This window comes from Anopheles merus, chromosome 3R (genome assembly GCF_017562075.2).
Source record: "Anopheles merus strain MAF chromosome 3R, AmerM5.1, whole genome shotgun sequence".
NCBI classification, from domain to species: domain Eukaryota; kingdom Metazoa; phylum Arthropoda; class Insecta; order Diptera; family Culicidae; genus Anopheles; species Anopheles merus.
In genome coordinates, this window is record NC_054084.1 from 42985991 (window position 1) to 43013149 (window position 27159).

The 27159-nt window shown below is 42.8% G+C and overlaps 1 protein-coding gene across 2 annotated transcripts in view; it reads left to right on the forward strand.

Moving 5' to 3' along the window:
* The window catches only part of LOC121595235 (mucin-5AC), a 162598-nt gene that overhangs the window by 45062 nt on the left and 90377 nt on the right, over nucleotides 1-27159 (forward strand). For both annotated transcript variants that reach the window (XM_041919023.1, XM_041919024.1), the window contains exon 3: nucleotides 12040-12194. In XM_041919023.1, the coding sequence (XP_041774957.1) occupies nucleotides 12154-12194 (41 nt within the window). In that variant the 5' untranslated portion in view covers nucleotides 12040-12153. The remainder of the gene's footprint in view (nucleotides 1-12039; nucleotides 12195-27159) is intronic.

Here is a 27159-nt window from a genome sequence, read left to right on the forward strand (position 1 = left end):
AAAACGCTTTTCTTCTCCACCCCCGAAACGGCTATCCCTTTTTCTCGGCCCGACTGCAATATGGGACAGAAAATCAATGTCATTATCATAAAACATAATTCAAAGTTTGGGCTGGCTTCCCTAGATGCGATCTGGGGAAAATCAAAAGCGGCCGTCCAATTTGGGTGATCACGCAATATTTGCAATTGTGCTTAAGATGTTCGCCCCAGCACGGTGCGTGGGACTTGACGTAGTGGAACCATTTAATCCCAAGCTTGAGCCCCATGTTGAACAGCGTTAGATTCACAAACATTCTTCTCCATCTGTTTGTCTGGTGGCGCAGGTTGGGGTTCGTGTTTCTCAGTTGCTCGGCTTTTTGTCTATCGATATCCTGGGAGCGTGATAATGTTTATTTCAATAATTCAAACTGACACGCTACTCCTCTACCACGGAACATTCGGTAGGATTGCGGAACGATGTAAGGAGCGGCATTATTGTGTCGGTAGAATAAATCATCCGCTTTGGGAAGCCAATTTGTGGCGATTTGCACTTAAGCGTTAATTCTTAGGAGTGTTTAATAAACTCTCACCACTTACTTGAGCGATTGTTTGTTTGAAAAGGACACGGGCAATAGTGTACCCGGTGGTGATAAACCAGTTTGAAAATAGTGTTGACTAGTAATGTGAAACGAACTGCTAGAGTTAATATAGTCCCAAATGAAGAATGTCAAGGAGATTAATATTTTGATATTTTTAAATATTTTGTGTATTTTTATTTCATATTTTTAATATCTTTGCTTGATATCAATTTAAAAAAATGATGTAGGAATACATAGTTGTACAATTGTTACAATAATTTATTACTGAATATCTTGAACACTAAGCCAAACCAGCCCAACCAGCAAACAAACCATCCCAAGATGGAGGGGTTAATCAACAAAATTTGATCCACTTTATTGAAGAGATAAAATATTCACCGAACAGTATCCCCTTTTCATCAACCTGCAAAATAAGATATTATCCAGTTCCGTGATCATAAAGCTCACTCTACGTCTTTCTCTCTCGCTTTTCCTCTCTCCCAACAACCTTTAGATGTGGTTAAGCTTTTATCGTATACCACGGCACCGTTGTCACAGTGTCGATGTACCGATGTGACCGTAAAATTTGGGAGGGCATCCATTCCGGACGCTCTTGAAATAATAATTTATGAATTTTTCAACTACCCTTGGATGGAGTCTGACTAGCAGCAGCCATAATCCTGTCTGGGATGTTGTTTTGAGTTGGAGTGGCCATAAAAATGAGGTTAAGTAGGTAACACTCCTTTCCCGGACCGATCGATCAATATTAGTATTTCACGTATTGTTTATTTTCGAATCATTCTCTGCTTTGTTAATTAAGTTTTCAAATAGATTATACTCTTCAATTAGAGATCAATCCTCCAATTACTTCGGTAAGGATTCACATCTGTTCCGACATGAATAACTTTGAAAAATGTTAATTAAAAACAATTACAATAGCGTACTACCAATAACAAACTAAATCTTTACACAACTTGTAAAAGGATATTACTTTTACAGGACCCGAACAATTGTAAAATATGATCCCGACGCTGTACCATTTCAATACATAAACCGCAAACACGAGCTTGCAACCGCAAAATTTCCGTTCCTCTACATAGCATATTACCGCTTGCCAAAAGGATGCAATCTACTGAAAATTCGTCAGTATGTGTTTGTGTGTGAATGCGTGTTTGTATTGCGGTACACTTGCTACAAAAAAATCGTCGAGTTTTAGCGATCTCATTGCCGGAGGATAAACTCGTTAATTTGTGGAGCTTGCGCAAATGCAGTTGGTACGGAGGGTATGCGATTTCCGAGCTGCTGCCGCTTACCGACTGCTCAAATGTGTACTAAATTGAACAAGATTAAATTTAGAGACTGCGTAATGAAAGAGCTATCGGTGCTGAAATCGCTACAAGGTTGAACACAATTTCATTAAAACATCGCTTCAAAAAGGGACCGTAAAAAAATTTAACATTTTAAAGGGGCTTTTTTGTGCGAATTGTTTCAGCACTTGCAGCAAATAAACATTTCCTTCGACGAGCCATTTTTATGCGATCTAATTTTCCCACAACGCTGTTGTATTATATGAAACTTTTGACACCAAAATTACCTTTCACCTTTTTTCCGTTGTCCGAATCCACATCAAACAAATGGTTCTGTATGCCTCACGCAGTTTCATTTCTCCTTTTCAAGCGCTTCTGCTGCGCAGCGATTTTGCACCCTGTCCCATGGGGTGACGTTTTGACACACGAATTTTGTTTCGACCCACGGTAAACATTTCTGAGCACCGAGCATATCGGGACAGATTAAACTTGCAAATGTATTCCCGAAACTCATTACAATCAAATTCAAATGAGGAAGATCCCTCCCGGCAGTCTTTATGCGCTGCGTTCGCGTTTGCCTACTATACCCAGTTTTATACTTCCTAATCGAAGCAATTACCCAAGTATGATGTCAAAGTGAATAAAAAAGGGAATAATGTATGTTTTTCATCTTTTTGGGCGTAATATTGGCCAAAATATTGTGATGATTTTTTTTTCTATCCGGCACACGATTAAAGCGGACATGACCAGCAGGATCGATACTTTGATTGATGAGCTCAATTTCCATTCCAGGTTTGTATGTCTACCGGTTGGGTGAGGGAATTGTAGGAAATTCGTTCCACCACAGCACGCAACCGAAAGAACAGGAAAGGGCAAAAAAGCTTCGAAACGCTTCGACCTGTTTCGAGAGTTGTTGGCGGGAATAAGGTGGGAAATTCGCCCTCAAATCGTGTTCAGCGCACACACGGTGGAGAGGGCAAAAGCGACGTTTTGCTTGGCAGATGAGGGAAAACTTTACCAGATGAAAAGTTGTTTGCTTCGTGGTTATTTTTCCATAACGAAAAATCGAACTTCATTAATGGTGTAGCATCGAGAGGAAAATAAAAGGGGAGAAATTTTCGGAAGTGAAAAACTGGGCGGTGTTGCGTGTCCCTAGATCTACGTGGAATAGATTTCTCAAACCACGAAATGAAAGATCATTGCCATTTGGGATAAGGTAAATGAAAAACTTTTCCTCATTCATAAGCATCCGCACCCACAGCAGCGCTCAGGCCCCACATCCCGCAACGTGAGGGATTATTGTTACCTCCTGGAAAAAGGTTGAGCTAGGGACAACGACATTCCTCTGATAAGAAGCAGGTGTACGTACGCCTATCAAGCGTGCGGCTAGAGGAGGAAACGCTTAACGATCCCTTTAGGATATTTGGATACTTGCCTCACACCGACTAGGGACACCGATTCTACCTGTGTGGAAAGCAAAGAGATGATGGGATAAAGTTTTTTCAACAGAATCTATTGAACTATTCGTAAAATATTTCAAACAATCATCTATAAAAATGAGCAAAACAGTGTCATTGGTCAACACAAATTATTTTGTCCAAAAAATGTTTGGCTACTTTCCTATAGTTTGTTGCCCTGCAACCATCAGGTTTACCCGGGGGCACTTTAGCTTTCCATCAGTCGACTGATTACGATTGGCATGATTATGGAGCGCTCCGTTAATATAACAACGTAGTACATCCACAGCATCCCAAAAAATCTTACCCTTGCGATGTTCCTGTTCCCTTCCCACGAACCGGCGGCCATCATCTTCTATCATCCCGGTTGTGTAAGCGTTTCCTTCCGCCAGAAACTTGTTCACATACGACGCCACATCCACATAACCATCACTATTCACCATCGTTGCCATTCGCTTTCGCTCCACTTGAAGCATTTCCGGTTTGACTGTTCATAGACCTTGCTCGTAGGCCTGTCTTTCGTTTCTTTTTCGTACATCCTCTCACGCACGCATCCATTTCTCCCTCCCATTTGTGGCTTATTTGCGTGGGCCTCCGACGTGCGGAAAAGCTGCCAGTCAGTCTTGCCTGAGGCCTATGCACTTTGCCCGAGCCTTTGTCCGAATGGTAGCCACTCTCTGGAATAATACATGCGGCTGTGTTCGCTGGCAAATATTTCCTCCATTTTCCACCGCGTTCGTGGGCCGCAGATTTAGTGGCGTTTGTTTTGAATTCGGAAGGGAGCGGCTTTCCACCGTCAGATGCTTAAAATAATAAAATCGCACCCACGTATATTATGTTTACTGCTCAGGTACGCAAGCAGGAAGACTTGCTGAAAGGATCAGCAGTGCTTGATGCTGTACAATACGATAAAAAGGAAACGCTCGCGTAAATTATCCGACTTAGCATCCCACGCCACGGAGTAGTCTTTAATTTCTGTTCCATACTTTAACGGCTACTTATTGAACAAATTTTATTCTTGGATTTGAAATCGTTTTGTGCGATATTTAAAAACGATTCCACATAAATGCAAATGGAATCGTTTCCGGGACGGCAGCGAAAAAAGTGCAAATATCATTCCAATGGCAAATGCCATTCCATCCATACTTCGCCCATTGTCGCATTCTATCCGAGGAGTACTGTTCTTGTGCCATTTTTGTCCCTTCTGCTCCACATTGGCATTGGCTGGATCGTCCAAATGGAATGCAATTGCAATTGATTTCCATTTCCATATTTTCCCACCCCATCACAACGCTTTGACTCAATTGAAAAATGCATCGCAATGTTGGTTGCGCTGGCTAGTTATACCATTCTCAATATGGCCCCCGATGAACGGGGGTTTGTTGAAACGCGAAACTCAACAAAAGTGAGCTGTTGTGCCACGCGGAGATGAAAACGGGGTTTCCGCCAAACTTTTCAATCCATTAAAACAATCATTCTGTGTAGCACTGGTCATCGTGTTTGCGGCCCTTGTGGGTTTCCCTTCCATTATGCTACACCACAATCCTTGCTAAAGTTAAATTGCTTTTTTTTGGCTTTTACCTCAACTCTTTCATTCAAACTGTCCATTTAGTTGCACATTAATTCAGTTAACACTTCCAAGTGGCCTTCTAGCTTTCATCATTTTCGCTTTCAACGCTTCTCTCCGTCGGCCACGTCAGAGGGCTGCTGAATTTCGCGGTACCGTTTCCGTTGCTTCGTTACTAGTGAGATGTAAGTTTTTGTTTGCTGAGAGGGATTTCCTGTAAGTATTTTCACGTACCATCTACTAGCCCGACTACTGATGTTACCCGAAGTATCATCAATGGGTTTTTTTTATCTGACACTTCCATCCAATATAGGCGGCTATCGCGGCAACTTCCACCCTTGCTCGCTCATGTATTATGTTTTCGTAAGAGTCACACCACCATCACCATCTCACCACCAGCCACTGTTACTTTATTCGCGTTGTTCGGTACTGTTTTTGTTGCTTGACACAGGCAATGGCAAGAAAAATATCATTTCCACTTGGCTGAAGATTCATTGTTATCTTCTGTTCCGAGTCGCGGGTTTGGTTTTTTTTGCCCCGAAACACACACACACCGGAACGGTCACGATGATGCTGTGTTTTGTCGAAATGGGAAAACTCTATTTCGTGAACAGAGTATACCGGGTGTAACCACCAAAGAAGAGCAGGCAAAAAAACAACCCGGGAACTAAATCCCCTTTTTCCGCGGTGCACGTGTTAAAGATCGGTGTGGGATACCGCGGCTGCCGACCAAGCGACGGTTGATGAGCGTGAGAGTGTGCGAAACAATGGCCGATGAAAGGAAAAGCAAAACCAGTGAGAAGGAAAAATAGGTGGAAAAAAGTTCTCTCACCTTCTGACACTTCCATTCTTCTTGGCGCGTTGGACTTTCATCAAACCGTGTAGAGGTGCTTATGGTTATGGTAGAGGATTGTGCTTGCTTCTATTAGCGTAACGTGCCCGAACCGTGGACACCGTTTGGACATTTCAGGATCCAGTTATGGTCAACTGGCCGTCGAAAAGCGATTGATGGAGTCGATTTTGCTTTCCGTTAGTAGTCACTTGCCCACACTTTACGGCACAATGGCATCAAATGGGGCAAATAAGCTAAGGAGGGTTTCGACCATGCACAGGCAAAACATACCCCGCTGCTGGTAGTTCTTAAATTTTCCTTCCATTTAGCGCTAGGAAGGTAATGAACTTACGGCTCTATTCCTGCTAGGATTGGGTGATAATGACGTGCCTGGGCTATAGACTAGCAGAGCAACGCCATTTTGTTGCCTAATGAAAAGCGATGATTATTTCCATAACTTTATACGCCGTCTTTTAACGCAGTGAGTGTCCGTAGGCAGCGAGCAATCAACGGTTTACGACTGCAAGGTAAATAAAAAAGGCTCAAAAGAGGAAGAGCATCATCGTGTGCATGGTTTATGACTAAATGGCTTCCTTTTCCATTAGTATGTATGCTGAATAAATATTCAGCGTATGTACCGTATTGCTTCGAATTACGGACACTTAGGCATTTTTGACATTTAAATTTTTTTTTACTAATTCAATTTTAATCGGACAAACCTTTTTTTAACTCACTTTCCTAATGCAAACCTTTCTACATTTGATAAAAAAAGATTTCCAATAATTTTACTCGAAACATTGCAAAATATCATAAAACTGCAACGATATTTTGATTCATATTCCGGACATTTTCGAGTTCATGTTTCAAATTAAGGACAGCTTGAAAATTCCTTTTATAATCATCAAATTTAAACACACACACACACTTCACATTTTTAGTTTTTAGCTTGTTTTAAGGTCTGGACACTTGATTATGAATGTCGGTGTCTTCCTGGACCCACATAATGACAGTCTTAAATACAACGGGGTTTGCGTGCTGTTATCTTCCTGTAACTCGTAGATGAATAGAATCCAAGGACTGCCACACGAGTCCCGTACGATCATCAATGCATTTGTCACATACATCTTCAAATATCGTTATTTTCTTGTTATTATCAATGTCAACATATTTTTAAACAATTTATTACAATTTATTTCGGCTGTGCGGAATTAAAAATAAGATAAAAATTTGCTTCGTTTCCCGTACAGAATTGAATACGTGCTTCAATAAAATTCAGAGCTTACTTACTTACTTATCCGGCGCTACAACCACTTTGAGGTCTTTGCCTGCCTCAGGAGTGTCCGAAACCGCTCACGGTCTCGCGCCTTCGTCTGACAGTCCGTTATCCTGGCCTTAATGGGGGACACCTCCACGCCATCTTGCCACCTCAGTTTGGGCCTGCCACGCCTCCTCTGTCCTTGTGGACGGCCTAAAAAGACTTTGCGGACTGGGTCGTCCGTTTCCATGCGTATAACATGGCTAGCCCACCGGAGGCTGGCGAGATTGATACACTGCACGATACAAAAATCAGAGCACAATATGATAAAACACCGTTTTTTCTCGTTGAAGACTACTTCTACATTGGATTCCGATGTATTTCAATGCACGTAGAAGCGATTAATGGCAATTATCGTAGAAATAACACTGGCGTGGGTTTGAAGCAAAACTGCTAAGAATGCCGTTGGTATTGAACTGACCGACACAAAATAATTATTTACTGTGACATCACGGCATACTAAGGGTCAGACACATTTTTAATTTATTCTAGCACATCATGGCAAATATCTAAAGTTAAAAAGCAGCATTTCCAGCGTCTGGGTATGATGGTATCCAATAAAAACATGCTGAATGTCCGGAATTTGAAGCTGTCCGTAATTTTTAAAGGTATTTATTTGTAATATACAAGGTTTTCGGGATAATTTTGACAGTCACCTACGGAGAAAGAAATTTTTTTTTCATGGCAAAATTGATCATCGGGAATTTTCTTTTTCTTTAAGAAATAGTAGCTTACCATGTATTTTATTCATTTTATTCAAAATATCCGCCCTCGGCTTCTATTACTGTCTCCACCTGTCTCCGGAACCGGGAACAAGCCCTGGCGACAGTTTCGCGGGGTAGGGCCGCGAAAACGGACCTGATTTTCGCCATCAGCTCCGCCTTGGTGTTGCTGGAGGTTCTGTTGATGTCCCGTTACACCGAGCCCTACACGAAATAATCCATTGGATTAAGATCCGGGGAACTGGGAGGCCACACATTCGGCGCGGTGAAGTCGTTGAAATTGGCCGCCAACCACTTTATCGTTTTGGAGGCAGTATGGCACGGAGCGGAATCCAGCTGGAACACATACGGTCTGCCGTTGGCCACTCTCGTGATCCAAGGCTTCACGTAGGTGTCCAGCATGGAAATGTATCCGTCCGCGTTCAGCCTCAGCCCCTGCTCGAAAAAGTGGGGCGGCATCACGTCCTCTTCCGATGACACGCAGGAAAACACCATCACCGCCTGGGGGAACTTGGTTTGCGGCACCCGTGGCACGTCCGCCGGGCAGTAAGCCAGCCACCGGTTGTTCTGGGTGTTAACCTTCTGGTCCTGGCAGAAATTTTTCTCATCAGAGCAAAAGGTTCGGATCGCCTTCACCGTTTTCAGCGAACACTGCACGCACTGCATGATGTTGCGGTTGTCGCGTTCGGCACGGAGAAAACGCTTTATTGCCAGTGCCATGTTTTGAATATCCTTAGTAGGCCGCTCATTTCTCGTTGAAATGCTACCAACCTACTGCGATGACCGACAGTTAATGAAACGCTTTACCTCCTTTCCCAAGCGTTTTGTGGAGCGTTTGGCAGCTGTCAGTTGTTATGTTGCGCTCCGTGTTATGCTGTGTGGAGTCCTGTGGTAATAAATAACCAGATGAATATACTAGCACAGTTACTACAATTATAACAACCAATTACTCGTACAACAAAAACTTCGCTGAATAGTATATTTTAGGATGCAACGCTCCTTTTGTATGAGTGTTTATCCAGAGAGAATAATGTCCCACTTTATTCGATTCACTTTTTTATCGAAAATTTCAATCACTTGGTCAAAGCGCTCACAAATCGTATCTTTGTTATACTCTACGGTCGTAGATTTGGCATCGATTGTACCGCACAAAAAGTTGCAGAGAAGAATGAAATGAAGAGCTCTTTTCAATTTGCTATATTCTTTACCTTCTCCATACGCAGCCGAAAAATCAGCAAAATGAAGAAAAATAAGCGAATTAAGATTTCGCCCTGTAAGAACGACAATTGAATGAATGGATTTTTAAAGGACTTTTCTTGAAAATCATCTAGGATGAAAGAGGCATGCGGAAAAATGAACAAATAGGAGCCATTCATTGCTGTGTGCTCTGCGCTACGAAAATGTCTTCCCAGGAAATCTTCTTAAAGTCATCAGAATGATTTCTGATGACATTATTTTATCTCTATCAACCACTTCACTGGTTAACAGGGCGGATGTGCTTAAAGTGCCGGAAATGATATCCACAATTTCTCTCACACACATTTTCGTTCTCTCCGGGAAATCGAACCAAGGATGTTGTATCACTGCAACAGCAGCGAACATTTTCTGGGCGACAGGAAAAAATAGGTGAAACAGGCATGAAGGAGCCAGGTCAATTGGAACCGGTAGGGTTTTTCTTGGTTTCCAAAAATATTTCCTGACACTAACATCAAAATGCAGTTGCGTGTCCGGTGAAGTTAAAAGGAAGCGAAGAAGTATGAAATTGATTTATTTTGTCATTCTTTTCTGGCAAAATTTGGTCAGCAATTCGTTGATACATGCGACTGAGCTAGTGCAAGCAAGTGGTAGTAATTCCTTACCATATTTTTACCAACAAAAAAAAAACATATAAAGAGTATTAAAATAATTGATTAATTTATTTTTAGCATCTACTCATTGCTGATATTAATAAATTGAAATGAGCTAAGCAGACAAACACTTATGGGTTATGAGTTATAGCTGATCGAGATATTCTGTAATTTAATTTAAGATGTCTGATTGATTGTAAATGTTGCACAAGTGATATGGAAGGGAGTGGAATAATAGAAGGGAGTTGTAAAACAGATACAGGACATATTTTTGTTTTTTATTAAGCTGCCTTATAAATAATTGACAGCTTAACATATCAATAGAAGAACAGTAAAACTTATTCATTTGATTGTTATTTTTGATAGCGTTGGGTAAAACAATTTTCTTTAATTTAAGTAGGATAATTAAGCTGCACCCTTGAAACTTTTTACGATCTTATCTAGTGTTATTCACAGGAAAAAGATTGTTTGTAGTACTTGTCTACATTTTGTTCCTATCGGGCTCATCACTCTCAACAAACTTTAATTTTCTTCCGTCCTCTTCAGGCTGTCGTTTGTGCTGCTAGTTCTTATCTAGGCTTCGTGATCAACCTACCTATCACCACCATTTCCAGTGTGGTACACCCTCTCTACCCAAGATAGCACATGCCCAACAGGCATCGCAGGCAAGATCTCGTACGATCCTAGTACGTGAGGCAAAATCTCCGGGAGAGGTTTTTTTTGTAAATATCTCAGAGTAAATACTTTCCCTCAAGTGTGTAGTTTTTTAGCGCTCCCGTTGTGCTCTTTTCAATCTGCAGCCCAAGTCGACAGTTTATCCGATTAAACTAACGACATCGGATCGCTCCGGTGGAAGTAAGCCACGATGTTGCTTTACATTTAATGGAGCACAATCCAATGATACACAGCTGCGCTTTGTTTAATCTATTGCTTCGAGCTAGCACACAAGCACACGTGTACGCGCTATGTGCACGTATACGTATGTGACTTGAAGACAAAAACAAGAAACGATCACCTATCTGCCCGCATCACGACAGAGGAGTGCACATCCCAGCATCTGTTAACCCTTCGTTAGAGGTTTAAAGGAGGTAGTCAAGAGGAAGCAGTAAAAAAACTTTGACTTTGACTCCCGACAACGTGCCTGTGAAAGTGCAAAAGAATGAAAAGAGATCATTCTGTTTTTGCATCAAGATAATCTTGCTCTCCGTTCAGTGCGAAGGTTAGTCCGCTACTGGCATTTTGCATTAGGTTCCAGGGAGTATGGCGAGTCTATTTCGTTTTTGTTGTGATGTGAAGACAAGTCAAGTCTTGTCTCCCTTTGTTAAGAGTAAAGATTAACGACACAGATAAGCATCGTAATGGAATTTTGAAATTCCTCTTTACTATTTGAATTAATTTTTAGCTTTAATATTAATAAATAAAATGAATAAAGTTCACATAATATACTTTAAAATTACTCGTAAATGCGTAGTAAACCCTGACTGATTCTACATGCATCTTAAAAACTGACAACAATTTTACCTCACACCTTCTTTCCAAGGTCGTGAAAATCAGTTCAAATAAATTTAAAAGTAGCAGCGACGCATCGATTACCCCGAAGCATCCGCGAAACGAGCGAAAGCAATCAACTTTATTCAACGGGATGCTTGTTTGGTTGACAATTTGATGTAAAAACGTGTACACACACATACACTCAAAGACTCACTCACTTCCACATGTACGTCCTTACCCCCGGGAGGAACCGTTCGGAAAATGGAATTGCGTTATCTGAAAGCCAGGGACTAGAAATTTGGTTCAATTGCTATGCACACTCCCGTTCCTGTGAAATATGGAAATTCAGCGTGAAAAGAGACTACAATTTTGGGAAGCAGCAACATGTGTGCCACAACGGAAACACATAAGGATCGTATTATACCGTTGCTTCTCCCTGTCTGTCATCTTCATGGTACAGTTCTCGTAAACGGGCCAAACATGCCACAAAATTCGATCTTCCAGTGGAAACTGACGGTTAGTGCAATCAAAATGTTGCCGGTGGTTCACTGGGGCCAAATTGATTGACGAATTTAGATACGTGCTTTTTTTTTTGCTTTCAATTGCCTTTGCTACAGTTTAAGTGTTACGATTGCAAGTGTCTAGAAAAGAGATATATGTGATAAACTGCCAAACGTTACTTAACCTTTCTCTCCTTTATAAAGTCTCCTTTATGTCAGTCACTTTAAACAGCGACATTAAGCCGAATTTAGCTATTTTAAACGTAGTATTTATCGTTTATTATTGTATAGTGTAAGATACAAATAACCAACTTCGAAGTCTTTTAAATAGGCTGGCTTAACAAACAGTATTACCAAGTTGATTCCGAACATTTACGATTTTGTATGTGTTTCGTCATGTTCTTTCATTGTTGAATAAACAATCTTTCCATAATTCCCTTTCCAGGACACCACCCTTCTTGGTTGACCCACGCGTCAGTTATTCTGCTTGCAGAAGACGTCCTGTGACACTTTTCACGACGATTGTTTCTGCCCCCTCCAGAACTGGCCGGCGTTAGCGATGGCGAAAGCAGAATCAATACATAATGGACTAAAAACAGAGTAAGTAGTGCTTTCATCCATAATAAATACCAAACAATCACTGCTCAGTACAACTCAAACCCCAACCACCCACTTGTTCTGAAACATTTTGTAGCCCGTACATCTTCGTAACCATCCCATCCGTGTTCGATGTCAATGCACTCGTGTACTTCTCGACAACTTCTCTAAACACTTTACTACAAATCACTACCCCGTCTGCTGGTCGGTGTACTGGATGCAGTTAAAGTTTTTCGTAAGCTCTCTCGTTGTTCCCGGATCAATTTATCATCCTGTATCGCTACCAGTGTCGTTTATCTACCTCTTGTACCGTTTTCCGATAGGATTGAAGATGCATTTCACACGGTCAACCGAACACTCAACCGACACATAACACGCCCGAATTGCAACTCGAACAACAATCATTTTTGGGGCGCCATTCAAACCCCAACAAAAGCGGAACCTGAAGGGCAATATATCGCCAGCCCTGGACGTTTAGATGGACACGTACACGTACACACACTGCTCTAATGGGATGATGCAGTTTAGTTATGGTCGGTAGAAGCTAGCAGATAGATGCATTTCTCTGGGATATATTCCTTTTATTGTTGTCCCTGCTGGCAAAAGTGTTGTGGAAAGTGTGGAAAATGTGCTTTTTCTAGCAGTGTTGTTTTCCCTATGTGTGTCTTGTTTCGGTAAGCGGGGAAAAACTTTCGGTCCACCCCAGCAAAGCAATGACACTCCCATTAAAGTTAGACATCAATTTACCGTTCGATTGCACGGGAAAGCTATCATCGGGAAGTTCGACGCCCGGTGTGTTCCATATCGAGCACACATACTGTCTCCATTCGGAGCTGGTCGTAAACTGAAAAACGAAAATTCGGACCGTAACAAAACTCCCATTGTGCTGAGGTGCTTGTTTCTTCCCCCAGCCATTTGGGAGGCACTTTCGTGTGAGAAAGAAATTAGCTAACGTTATCATTAGAGAGTTTGGTTGTTTGGCAGCCGGCACAGCATAATCGCCCGCTGCAGGATATGCGATGGTTAGTGGCGTGAGGCGGGGGGTGTGTGGAATTACTATGTTTTGCCACTTTTGGCAATTTTCTCGCCACCGTCTGCTTGCAATTGCATCTGCCATTGTATCAGCTATTGCCAGCAATAGTGGCAAAAAACTGGAATGCTTTCACTCTCCAGAGGGATATCTGAAGGAAGCACGTAGCATAATCAATAAGTCTGCATTCTGATTATACCAGGCGGCAAAAAGGGGGATTTTTTGAGTCACTTTTTGTCAGCTGAACAGGTTCACTTATAACAATTTCAACCATTATAACGTCTACGGCACAGCAGCTTGCCATTAAGAAAAACTCGCCACAAAATACCCATAAAAGGACCCCCGATTGCTACAATTTCTCCGTCAATCGCACGTTCCGGGTTGAAAGGTTTTACCCTGAAATTAAACCAACGCGGTCACATTCGACACATGATCGGTTTTATAATTGATGGTTTTTGTTACAGAACATGAATTTGGTAACTTTTTTTTTTGGCTGTGCGACTCTTAATCCCCAGGCGGGCACGTGCGCTGGAAAGGTGCTGAAAGTGTCAGATGCAGGATGTCTGGATTTCTTTTCTATCGTTTTATGGATATCAACCATTGGGGTTCTGCTGCTGCTGCTGCTGTTCGTTCTGTCAGTGGCCAGAAGATAGCTGTCCCTAATGACTGTTGTCACGGTGCCTAATCAGAGCGTGTTGGAGTATCAAGCTATTGGGTTGCAGGGAGTTATACCGTTTGTTAGACCACAATGGATGAAAATATCTGTCAAATGGGAAAAAGTCATAAAAAATTTAAAATAAATGTATGGCCGCATATTTTTAATATACATTTACTGAGTTATTTGATTTACTTTGATGTATTGATCTTGAAGAATCTTGAAAATTAAATATAACAAAGAACATTTGTAATATTCTGCATTAAAAAAAAGTGTTTAAGACAGTGAACTAAATGCAAAAAAACATCAATTTGAGAATACTTTAATTTAGAATTTTACTTTTCAGTGTTAATTTATTATACATAATTCTTCCACAAACAAAAACTATTTAACGTTTTTCAATGAAACAACTTTAAATTATTATAAATGATTGTATCACTGATAAAGTTGACAAACATTTAGCAACTTGAGATAATTTTTTGAATAAAACCATCAACTATTTCTATGGACAAAACTTAAATTATGAATAATCGCCTATCCAAAAATGTGTTGTTAATTCGCCGTAGAGCAGTTTTTGTTTTAGGATATGCAACTATTTTGTTGTTGTTGAAACTTTATCTTTACAGCCTCTGGTACGTGAATCACAGATCCTGGCAATACTCCATTCCACTCTGAGAGGGAAGAATAGTGCACCATAAATCAAACACGTTTGAGGGGTGGTAGAGGAAGCGTGGGTTGGAACCGTGTCAGACGCCAACGAGACGCCCTTTGATCATTACGCGTTTGAAACGGATGCCGAAACCACTGCTATCATCATTCACACACATACTCTTCAGCGCAATGTTGCAATGAGCCCGTCATTACATACATGGAGAGTAAGGGGGAAATTCGTGCTGGACAGCACAGCAACAGCAAAAAAAACTGCTCCCTTTTACGAGGAAGACAATTTCATTGGCACGATTTGTCGCCGTAATATACGCCTGCTTGTACTTGTATGTACTTCAATCTGCAAATTGCCATAACGTGGAACGGAGCAAAGCAGTAGGGAGCAGAAAAAAAGGGTTGGTGTCAACCGCGGTCTGTGTTTTCCGTGGCTTGGAGTATTCCGTTTTCCACTCTCCCCCGGAGTTCATTGGTCGTTGTTATGAGTTGCAGATTTGATGTTGCGTTGCAGTTGAGAGGGTCTGCGCCCATGAGGCTTGACAGCACTCGAGCACGTGGCGAGCGTTCCGCTTGCTTCCTGTGCTGCAAGCGTCACAACGCGTGTCTGAGTGCGTGGAAAGATGTTGATTATTGCGCTTTCACACCACTTGTAATCAGGTACAGAAATCGATTGGCAGGCAAAGGTGTTAAATTAGAGAAATGTCTTGTATGTATAAGTGTTAACATTTATGCAGTTTCTAGTATCTTGGTGAAACGGCTCTTCTTTAGCACGAAATGATGAAATATCTACTCTTTTTTGCATATCAAGCTTGCTGTCTTAAATGTTGCAGTTAAGCGGTAGTTCGCGCTTTTTTTCAATTCGGACACATAGCCACTATGTCAACGTAAACATCAAACCAGGCACGCTGGCATTGAAAGTGTAATTCATCTCCCATCCAAGCTGTTCTTTTCTACCTTCCCGATTGCACGATTTTCAATTTCAACACCAACCTATTCTACCAACGGCCTTAGGGGAGAGCTGCGGCTTCGTACGGACGACTACTGCATCAATATTCATTATTATGTGTGTGAATTTCATTCCGGCCTTACATCCTGTCCCGTTTGGGCACCATTTGCTCCACTTCTAGCAATGTGAAGGGGTCCTTTCTGCACGGGTTTGCATTCGTTCGATAAGAGAGAACACGAACCGCCCCCGGTGCCGTCTCCTCGGCCGGAAGCATTGATAAAGAATGCAAATTGATTTACTCACACAGCCACCGAGTGCTGGCCCAGACAAAAGGATACATACATCAGCAGGGGCAGCCGACAGTTTCCTGCAATATCCTGCCCCGTGCTACTGGGCTCTGCTAGCTGGTTGGGTGCTTCCGACCTCAGGAAAGGTGCCAAATCTGTCTGCGGTTACTTGACGTAAGGGTGGCATCCCAAGCGGACCTGGACAACCCTTGACTGAGGGTTGTGGGGGTTTGTGTATTTAAATGCAGATGAACCACATCCGAAAACATGCTGAAGCATATCATTTTCCATCCATCAAAAAAGGGATGCCACCAAAGAGTGAAAGGTTGCAGGATGCAAAAGAGGTATTTTACGCAATGGATGGTACGTCGTGTCTGTGTCCACCACCGAAAAAAACCGTACCAAAATGGCCACTCAATCGTCCTAACCAACCAACAGGCAGTCAACGAGACAGCAGCTCCGGTCAGCGTTCTAAATTTTGAAGAGCACAGCTTTTGTTTAAGTGTTAGAGTTTTTGTTGCACTGTCGTTATCTGTTTTAAAGTCCTACTGGTTGGAGAATGGACTTTTTTCAATTCCGTTCACTTCCATATCCTCCCTCCCTTCAGGGGCATATAATAAACGAACACTACGCATAATGCCGGCACGAACGGCATTGAAGCTTTATCGAGGCATGAACGGATGGAAATTTGTTTTTCCGCCCCGTTCCCTCAACCGTCCTCAAAGGGATAGGCCATAGGGATGCTCGTGGATCGTGGTAGGCGCTGGGAAGAACCTGAACTTTGCTGGTGCTCATTTCCGGTTCGGTCCGGGAGCGCACGCCACCTCCCGGAAAAACAAAAGCCAGCCTCCCGGTTATATAAGGCAAAAATCCCTACGGAGAGCGAAAACCTTCAAAGTTTGTTTAGCATTTTGGTCGCTTTTCCTTTCGGTTTTTTTTTTTTTTTTTTTTTTTTTTTTTTTTTTTTTTTTTTTTTTTTTTTTTTTTTTTTTTTTTTTTTTTTTTTTTTTTTTTTTTTTTTTTTTTTTGACTGCTGTTTTCAACGTAACGGTTATGGTTTGATTTTGTTTTCACGGACGGCATGGAGCGAAAAGATGGGCACGTTTCTCTGCCCGTTTTTTGTGCCGTTTTTCTCGGGAAAAGTGAACCGTGTCGATCGTTCTTCAAACAATATGCAATGATTTACGACGGACGGAAGCTGGTCCGCCACTGTTCTGCTAAAGCGCGAATAAGAAGGCATAAAAGTTGCTGTGTTTTAAAACAGATTCAATAAAACGGTGGGAGTGGGGTGGATGTTCGGACGTGGAAGCGGGATATGGGAATTCAGGAGGGAGATCCTCACACTAATCTAAGTTTGTACGCTGGAGTTGGTGAATATTTGGGCAAACAGTATTTCTGGGAAATTCCTTTTTCCTGATTTGCAAAGTGTGTGACTATGCCTCCGCAAAAAAGCACAGAATCTATTCTTTCTTTTAGAAGCCCGCTTGTAGTGCAGTACGTTCAATAACAATTCACTAAATTGATGTTTGTTTAGCGTATGGTAACTATGCATGAAAAGTACTTATATGGCTGTTCACATGTTCGTGGAGTTAGTATCTATGTAATCGCGCTTTGTCATGCATTATACAGAGAGCAGTTAACCTTTGAGAAAAGATGGTGCTGAATATGTGCTGAGAGGTACGCATTTTTGAATAATTTGCCTAGTGCGTTTACGATTGCTCCAATTATCACGTTTCGGGTTACATTTGGTGTTTTTTTTTAATACATAAAATAGTAATAATTATTTTGATGATTAATTTGTGTTATAATATATACATATTTATGTACTGTGTGCTCAGTATTGTGATATGTTTTCTTATTATTTGTTACTTATGGGTTTACTTATTTATTTTGTTTTGTATTTATTTGCATAGTTTCGAATCATATAAGGGTGTTGTGACAACTGCGTTTGTTTACGTTGGCGAAACCCACAACTTCTATTGATCGTGCGAATTTATAGGGTTCTGCGATAAAGGTCGACGGAGGGATACAGTGCACTCCATTTTGCAACGACGGTAGTGATGGCGGTGGGGAGAAAAGGGATAAATAGCCCCGAAATACGCGCCCTCGAGCTCTTTGTACGCCACAACACCAGAAGAAAGGAATAAAGACTAAATTTGTGATTTTTTTTCTTCCCAGTAAATATCTACATTTTCTCCTATTCTTTTGGTATTTCGCAACATTTCACAAATTTACTTTCACTGTACGGGATTTCACTCGGTTATTCGTTAACTACACTAGCGTATGTGAATCTTCACCAAAGTGTTACGCAGAAATCGCACTGAAGACACTTATAAATCTCTTCTTTGAGAGTCTAGTGATACACCGTGCGGTTTAAACCAGTGTCGTGTAACGATCCCGTGGTCGTCGAAATCGTAAAAAATATACGCGCGTGGAACAATCGTGTATAAGTCTCACCGTTGGGAGCAGCACAAATTCGCGAGTGACCCTTTTCGACAGGCAGTGAAAACCCGTGGTTGCGGAAAATGGATGCACGAGCAGAACAGGACGCAAGCTGTGAAGTGGTAGAACCACAGCAGCAGCTAGGCGAAATGTCCGACATTTCCCCGGGAAGGCGCGTGAGCGTCGTGGAAGATGCGGCAAAAGATGAGGTAGCCTCCCAATCCGCGAGTTTTTCCCACGGCATGGAGGTTAAGAAGAAGCGCCTCGAAATCCTAAGGAGGAAATTTGAGGTGGAAAAGGCTCAGAAGGAGCTGGAGCTCCAGCTCTGCGAACTGGAGCTGGAAGAAGAGATTTCTGACCACCACAGTCGGATAAGCGAATACGCAGAAAAGACGGAGATCTGGATGCGAGAAACAGATCACGTAGGAGCCACTGCTACTGCTTATCGCGATGGCGGCGACCGCTTGAGTTGTTCAACACCAACTCCGGTTGGAATCGGACCGACAACGGTAGGTGCAACGCGGGTAGCTACAGCAGCAGCAGTCTCAACACAACGGAGTGAAGGCGCGATGGCGAAAGCGGATCGAGGTCATCAACCCTCAACTCCGGCGTCGGCTAGCGTTCCTCCGGATTACGACCGGACCATGGCGGTAGAACAAGCCGCTGCAATGGAACGTGAGTATACGCAGTGGAGACGTGCGGTAGAGGACTCCATTAAGGTGCACCGCACCAAATATTTTGGCCAGTCATGTGGGGCTGGAGCAGTGGCGTTGGCGGCACCATGTAGTGCCAACTCCACGGTTAAGCAACTACCCTCTATACAGAGCGCATTTGTCGATGCATCCTTGACGCCAAGCCAAAAGGCGGCGCGGGAAAATACCCCCAAGGAGCTTCCTATATTTTCCGGGACGGTAGAGCAATGGCCGTTATTCATAACAGCGTATGACCGATCCACGGCGGCGTGCGGTTTCACCGATGAGGAGAACCTGATTCGCCTCCAACGAGCACTTAAGGGACCGGCATTGGAGTCCGTGGACCATCTCCTATTGCTACCTGACGGTTTGGCGGATGTTTTAGACATCCTACGGTCGGAGTATGGCCGGCCAGATCTGATAGTGGACAGTTTAGTGGAAAAAGTTAGAAGGCTGCCACCAGTTAGATCGGAGCGGTTAGAGTCACTGGCAATCTTCGGGAAGGCGGTGCGCAAAATGTGTGCAACAGTAAAAGCTTCCGGACTAAAAGAGTACGATTGTAATGTGACACTGCTGAAAGAACTTGTTGCAAAACTACCAGCAGAAAGACGCCTAGAGTGGGCACGTCACAAGGTGAAATTACCAAGAAAGTCCGTCGTAGAGTTTGGAAAGTGGTTCACAGAGATAGCGATTGCCGCGAGCACGGAAGTAAACCCTTTCGAAAGGAATCTCCACGTTGAACAATCACGATCACAGCCAGCTCGAAAACCACCAATGCACAACCATCACTTGAATGTTCACGTCACCAGGACATGTAAACTTTGTCACGACTCGTGCCGCACACTGACTGATTGTGCCAGGTTTTGTGAACTCACGATCCGAGAACGCCGTGCGTATGTAAACAAACATGGCATGTGTAGCACCTGCCTCGGAACACACAGGGGTGCATGTTTCGTGAGGACACGTTGCCAAAGAGAGAGAGCTGCCAGGAAAACCATCATACACTACTTCACTGTGAAGATGAAACACCAAGATCGAGCAATAGCACGCAACACTCGGTAAACACTCACTTCATCACTAACACTAACACGCTTTTCCGATATGTTCCCATAATAGTGCACGGCGAGAAGGGCTCGGTAAAGACCTTCGCGTTCCTTGATGAAGGTTCATCGGCGACATTCGTTGATCGTGAGTTGATAGACGAGCTGGGTATGGACGGTAAATTGCACCCAGTCAGTTTGAAGTGGACTGATAACACGACCCGCAACGAAGTCAGCTCTTTGGAGTTATCGCTGCGAGTATCGGGTATAAGCAAAGGTGCTTCGATATACAACCTGCCAACGGTGCATACCCTGAAAAAACTCGAACTTCCAGCGCAGACGCTGTCGGTTCAAAAGTTGAGCGAGGAGTATCCGCACCTCAAAGGGCTTAAAATCTCGTCCTACAGCGGAATAGTGCCGCGCATCATTATCGGCATGGATAATGTTTACCTAGGGAAGCCGTCGCGATGCATCGAGGGTGACATACATGAACCGATAGCGGTTAAGACCAGGCTAGGATGGACGGTGTTTGGTCCTTGTTTCTCAAATGCCCTTGTTGCTGATGTCGCAAGCAATGACCGTCATAACGGCATCTGTAAACGTAAAGGAAATATGGTCACGGATAATTGTATACAGAAATACTTCCCGTGCGATACGAAAGGAATCGAAACAAAACGGGAACAAGGTGTCCGTCCGCACTTCGCAACACTGCAGCAAATTTGCCCCAGCCAAACATTGTTCCGGAGGGACAATGAACTACAGCTTCCTTGCAACCGCGAGACAAGGGCAGTGATACTTAAACGGGATGGAAAAGCAAATGGTGGTAAGAAACGGGTAAGGAGTTGGATTTCTGGCGGTTGGAATTGTGCAAGCTATGCACTTTCTTACACAGTAATATTAATCCGCGGGTTGCTAGAGCTGTTTGGAGCGCTTTCTCGTTTCTTTAAAGATCCATTGCAGGTCCGTTTACTATTTCCGTCACTTCACGACAGCGTCGACGACAGCAAACTGGCGGAAAACCGAAATGATTCGTCGCTGGTAGTGTGGTTTCCCCCGGACGATCTAAAAGTGAAGGTGGGAACGATATGGACCAGATGGATAAAAAGCACCACGTTCCCGTACAGCCGTATACGTATACAATACCTGCCAGAACAGTGGAGCGAGACAGGAGTAGCGAGAGAGGGAACTGTATCGGCGCAGCCGACGGGACTAAAACCCGAGTTTGACTGTATTAAGCAGTCCAGTCGCAATCTAGCGATCAGATTACGAGGGGACCAATTTATTTAGAACACCTGGGGAAAAGACAATGTAAAATATGCACAATTCTAGTCGCGTTTAACAATAGAACCGCGTGGCTAAATGACAGTAGCAGGCGTTACGATCAGGAAGACAGAAAACAAACGTTAGGGAAGTGTAACGCTTGTGAGCGTCGCACTGGTGGGGAGAATGTTGTGACAACTGCGTTTGTTTACGTTGGCGAAACCCACAACTTCTATTGATCGTGCGAATTTATAGGGTTCTGCGATAAAGGTCGACGGAGGGATACAGTGCACTCCATTTTGCAACGACGGTAGTGATGGCGGTGGGGAGAAAAGGGATAAATAGCCCCGAAATACGCGCCCTCGAGCTCTTTGTACGCCACAACACCAGAAGAAAGGAATAAAGACTAAATTTGTGATTTTTTTTCTTCCCAGTAAATATCTACATTTTCTCCTATTCTTTTGGTATTTCGCAACAAAGGGAATAGTTCAATCACTTAGGGGAATGTTGCATGCAAGCTGTGGAAGTTTGCAATCATATAGGGGAGTGTTGCAATCGATTAGGGGAATTTTGCAAGCGTACTGTGGAGCTGTCATCAGACTGTGGGTGCTGCTGTAAATACCTCAAAATATTTTCGTCAATCTTACTAGCTTATCATGTTTAATTATGGCTCCGCAGCAGGATTTATTTAGTTTATCATGGGTACTGCTGAATCCCACACGAAAACAACTCCAAATGATATTTTACAATCCAACATCATCGGTATTAATTCGAAGCTTTCTACACCAGCACCCACAGTCTGATGACAGCTCCACAGTACGCTTGCAAAATTCCCCTAATCGATTGCAACACTCCCCTATATGATTGCAAACTTCCACAGCTTGCTTGTAACACTCCCCTACCGATTTGCAACAATCCCCTAAGTCAGGGGTCTCCAAACTACGGCCCGCGGGCCGCATGCGGCCCTCAATAGCCTTTAATGCGGCCCGCGATGACTGGGTGAAGGTTAAATTAAATAGCTTTCTTTTCTGACTAACCAATCAAATTTATTTTTTTAATTCTGGAAGACGAAAATCAAGATTCAATAAAAGAAAGCTCTAGAAATTTTATGTATTTTGCTAGTATTTTCTTATTAAAACAAGATTTGAACTTTCATCCATTCTAAAAGTAGCGTCAAAATGGTCCTCAACAAAGTTGATTGTGAAGCAATGCGGCCCGCGAACTGAAAAGTTTGGAGACCCCTGCCCTAAGTGATTGAACTATTCCCTTAATGATTCGAACCCCTGTATTTATCTCTTACAATTATTGCATCTTATTTTGCCCAAATATTAAATGTTTTTATATCTTACTTACCTGAACAAAATAGATTACCTAGAACAATGAAAAAAATCACACCAAAAAGAGACCAAATAAATAACACAACATTCTGGTCAAGTTTGGACGAACCGGGCAGTGCTACCTTCAAAGTCACTTGACCTAAAGTTGTTGCTTTAAAGTGGTCTTGTCCTTAACTGCATACTAGGAGCCAAATGTTTGTACTGTTATAGAATTAACAAGGCGCCAATAGAGCCACACAAACGCCTATGTAATAATATACTCCTTGTCGACAACCGTCTGTGTTGCAGGGATTGCAGTCTAAATAAAATACACCTAGCCATTGTCCTAGAAATGTTATTTCTTTTTCTTTGGCATAACGACCTATTTGGCCTGACCGAAATGTACAGGCTTTCTACGTGTTGTTCCTTGCTACGTGGATAATTATTCTTTGCTACGTGTGAACAGTCCAGATGGGAATGAATTCCGCTTGACATTGTGATAGTCGTTGCATCTTTCGATTTAACCCATGGATCCTATTCTATTTTTTCCTTTTTTGGTAATTTGACGCAATAAAAATGTATACAAAGTAATAAATTCACCGAATTTTAGGTAAGCCCTATTTAAAAAACAATGATTTTTATAATTCATCTTATATTTGCCCCAATGACCTTTTCGGTCTTGCCGACTATACAGGCGTTTAAGGTTTATTTAATATCATCTTAATATCATTTAATCAGTCCTTCCTACGAGCGGACGGTACACATGCGGCTTGAATCCACGACCCTACGACGGACATGATGTTAAGTTGTGCGAGTTGGCGACTGTTCCTCAGGGCAACTGTCCCGCCCCAGTTATAATTCTTTTTATTTTAGATTAGAAATAAAAAATCGCATACACATTTAGTACTCAAAAGTTATCTGCTAAGAATACGTCATAAACCTTCCATGCTCATTATGTGCACTAAATAAGGGTAAAACTTTCGCATTTCATTAAATTCACATTCTTGGATTTAGTTTGCGTAATGCATAAATCATCAAGGCCAGCATCGTTAATACATGGTCAAGGCAAACAAATATTTATCTCCGCACTGCTAGACACCAAACACACTGCACGATTCCCAGCAGTGGGTCCAACCATTGAAAACATTTACACCGAATAATTCTACTGCACGTGGTCGTCGATGGTTGTGCGGCGAACAGCTCACCCGGGAAGGATTAAATTCAATTTGCCACCTGCCGAATCACGCAACACCCACAGAAAGCGTGTAGCAAGCTTTTCGTTTGGTGTCCTTTTTATTTGTGTTAGTGGTTGGAAAAATATTTCAACCAACGTACCACGGCAAAGGGTGCCCAAGAGCAGTTGGGGACAAAAATAACCGAAACGGTTCGGGCTGGACATTCCGGTACCGCCACAAAGTTGGTCCGCTATCAGTTAATTAATCAGCTTAAAAGTGCTGTTCTCGCACCCTTTTGTCCCTAATTGAAACTCATAAAATGTTTAAAACCTTGGTACGCTTTTTAGCCTTCCACCATCATCGCACACATAAATTACATAAAAATCCCACCAATGCAAAGTTCACCTTCACAAGCAGAAAGTGCCTTATCACACGATCCAGCTACTGCAAAGTTGTGTGCTTTCAATGAAGCTCGATGTGATGTAAAGGTGGAAAGAGCTTCCAAGCTTTGTGTCATCTTTCTTTTATGTGCGCACACAAAAACACGATTTGTGGAAATGAACAAATCAACGAGCATTTATACATTGTTAAAATTCAGTTCTTTTGTTCATTCCATAGTTGAAATTATTATCATTTTTAATGGCAAAATGGAAAACCACGTTTGGGTTGATAGAGCTCGCATATGGACGACAAACTGTTCACACTCACTTATACGTTTGTTTGTTTGCTGTTTCTCTCACTTTTACACTGCCCCTAGTCTTGTTAGATCATTTTTTAAATTGGGATTGTCTAAAGAAGTTGCTACTTCCGCAAAAATGCCGGTATTCCTTTTTTGTGGAGGTTCGGTACGGATATTTTTAACAAAAGCTTATAAAATCCCTTAACATTTGCTTGAGCACGTAAAAGTTTTCCCAAAGCAAGTTTTTTTCTCCATCTCTTCCGACACTCTGTCATCCGTCGCCGTTTAAGCTCCCATTTTGCCGAAATGCAGAGACCCGTAGTAGCATTTGCATAAATTCTTTGCATTAATGACCATCAGCTAAGCTTCGCCTTTCCCTCGACGAAGTGGGTTTGAAGCGAGGCTACTTTAGCATTAACCTCTACTCTCTCACTTGGAATCCTTTTCCTTCCCGCCGTACTATCCAACCACCGACTGTGGCCATGTCGTATTATTTCAAAGTCGAATGAATTAAATTATTTCCTCGACCTCGCTCGGGTGTCGGGTCGATGGCCATGAGAAACTTCGTGTAGACGTGTGTGAGCTGCCACGACGGCACAAGAGAAGCAGAGCAAGCGCCGTGTTCATTTCAAGAGCGAAAAAAAATACACCAGCAAAAAAGTGGTATAAAAATCACGCCAAAAACTTTTCCGTCCCCATGGGTATCGTTTGGGGGTGTTCCATCATTCGAGCGGCGTTCACGACCTTCCGAATGTAGTGCAGCACGCGCTCGGGTGCAGAGGGCTGTAGCAAAAACTGCCCCGGCGTCTGGCTCATTATCGTTCCGCGTTCCGCGTGCCATGCATAGCTTCCTTTGCCGATAATCCTAGTAACATTAGGTTGCTTCCTTAAAGGATACAGTGCACTGGTCCTCCCCACAAGACAGCGCCACTCGCATTCCCGCATAATGTGAGTTACGGTTAAATCGTTGTTGCACTGTCTGCCGTTGCGGTAAAACTTTCAACTAGTGTGTTTGGGTTGGATGGCCGAAAAGAAGAGTGTCTGCATAATGTTTCTACCCAGTCGTGGCTTGGTGGTACCACGGAGACGGAAAACGGTTCGTCACGTCCGCGGCGTCCCAGACACAGGCCGTTGGTATTAAAAGGATGCTCAAGCGTAATAGTGAACAGGCTTTTGGTACCAAAATTCAGCACACGTTGTCCGGAAGCGAGTCGAAAACTTTATTTTAATGTTTCTGCATGAACGGGTGTGTGGAAGTGACAAAAATATCTTCTTATAGATATTTCGAATCATCACGAACACAAGCGTACAATCATCGACGTGTCGTCGGTATCATTATCATGTGACCATGAAAAACGAACCATACCGGTAGAATGACGCGTGAGTGTACGTTGTGTTGCGCTGAGTATACGCCTGCACGTACTCTACTACAAAGCTCCACCTGGGTGGTCGAAACAATGCGGAAACAGTTTGATGTGCTCTCACTTTCAAGTACATTTTATCTCACAATTATCCTTGCCGGGAAAACTCTCACAGTGTGTGTGCGAGAGAGAAATATTGTGAGAAAGAGAGTAATGAGTCGGTTTTAAAATGAAGCAGAAGCGATTCAACAACCACGCCACGCTCTCCGAGAGCTCTCGAGGCGAACTTATGAATGAAGCTTCGATCAATCTTCTCCCCGGTGAACCTCCGGCATCGCTCCTACCCTACAAACTCCCTCCCAGCCATGTTTTCACGGTTCACGTACATCCGTGAACTCAAGGATATTCACCTGAAGGGTTCTTACCCTTCCGCCATGCGTTGTTTCACGTTGCACAAAATACGGTTGTCTTTGTGAAGTCGAACGTCGTGCTGAGAGAAAGCATTTTTCATCGTACAATCAGTTCCTGCCTCGTAAGCGCTCCACACACCACTTCACCGTAGATCTAAAAACATTTCCCTGTCGGGTGTTCTAAAGTACGGTTGTTGAAGATTTTGTTTTCTCTATGTGTATCGGTCGAAGAAAAGCAGGAGCATGCGCAACGCTGACGGGTACGCAGAGGACATCGCAAATGCCGAGGAGAATGGAGGGTTTTCCGCTCACGCACACTTTTTACGCGTCGATTTTGTTGTGCTCTATTGCACTATGCCTTAGTCTGTTTTTTCTTTTTTGTGCAGAATTCAGGCAGCCGTACGAACACCGGTCGCTTATGCGGTTGAGAAGGATACGTTTGCATTTTCTTTGCTTGCCCAGATGCGATGAAACCTCCATTTCCAATGGCCATAACAATAAACTACAGACTACAAGCAACATGCTGTGGAAAATTATTACGTATGCTGCTAAGACGATAACATCCGGTACGCGGCACTGTATCTCTTCGGGAGAAGAGAATGTTCCTCATGTCCAACATTGACTAAAAGGACGATACCTAAGAAACATTTTCATCTGGGTAATTTCACATGAATGTTATGACTTTTGAGCAAATTCTACAGCAGCATGGTGCTCTGGGTGAACAGATGCCTCTCCGGAAAGGAATATCATTATGTTTAAGATAATGATCACCTTTGCTGTGTCTGTCGTGCCAAGGATATTGTTCGGTCGATCATGCGTGCGTTCAGTCTAATCGAATGTCTTCGGTAAATCACATCTATTAAGAGATAATTCTGATTTGATTTTAAATGTTTTCTTTAATGGTAGACGCAAACAGTATTTACTGTTGATTGTTATTTATGAAACTGGAGGTACTCAGCATTTCGTTTGGCTTATTTAAATCATACCATTATTATCGACAGGCATGTTTTTA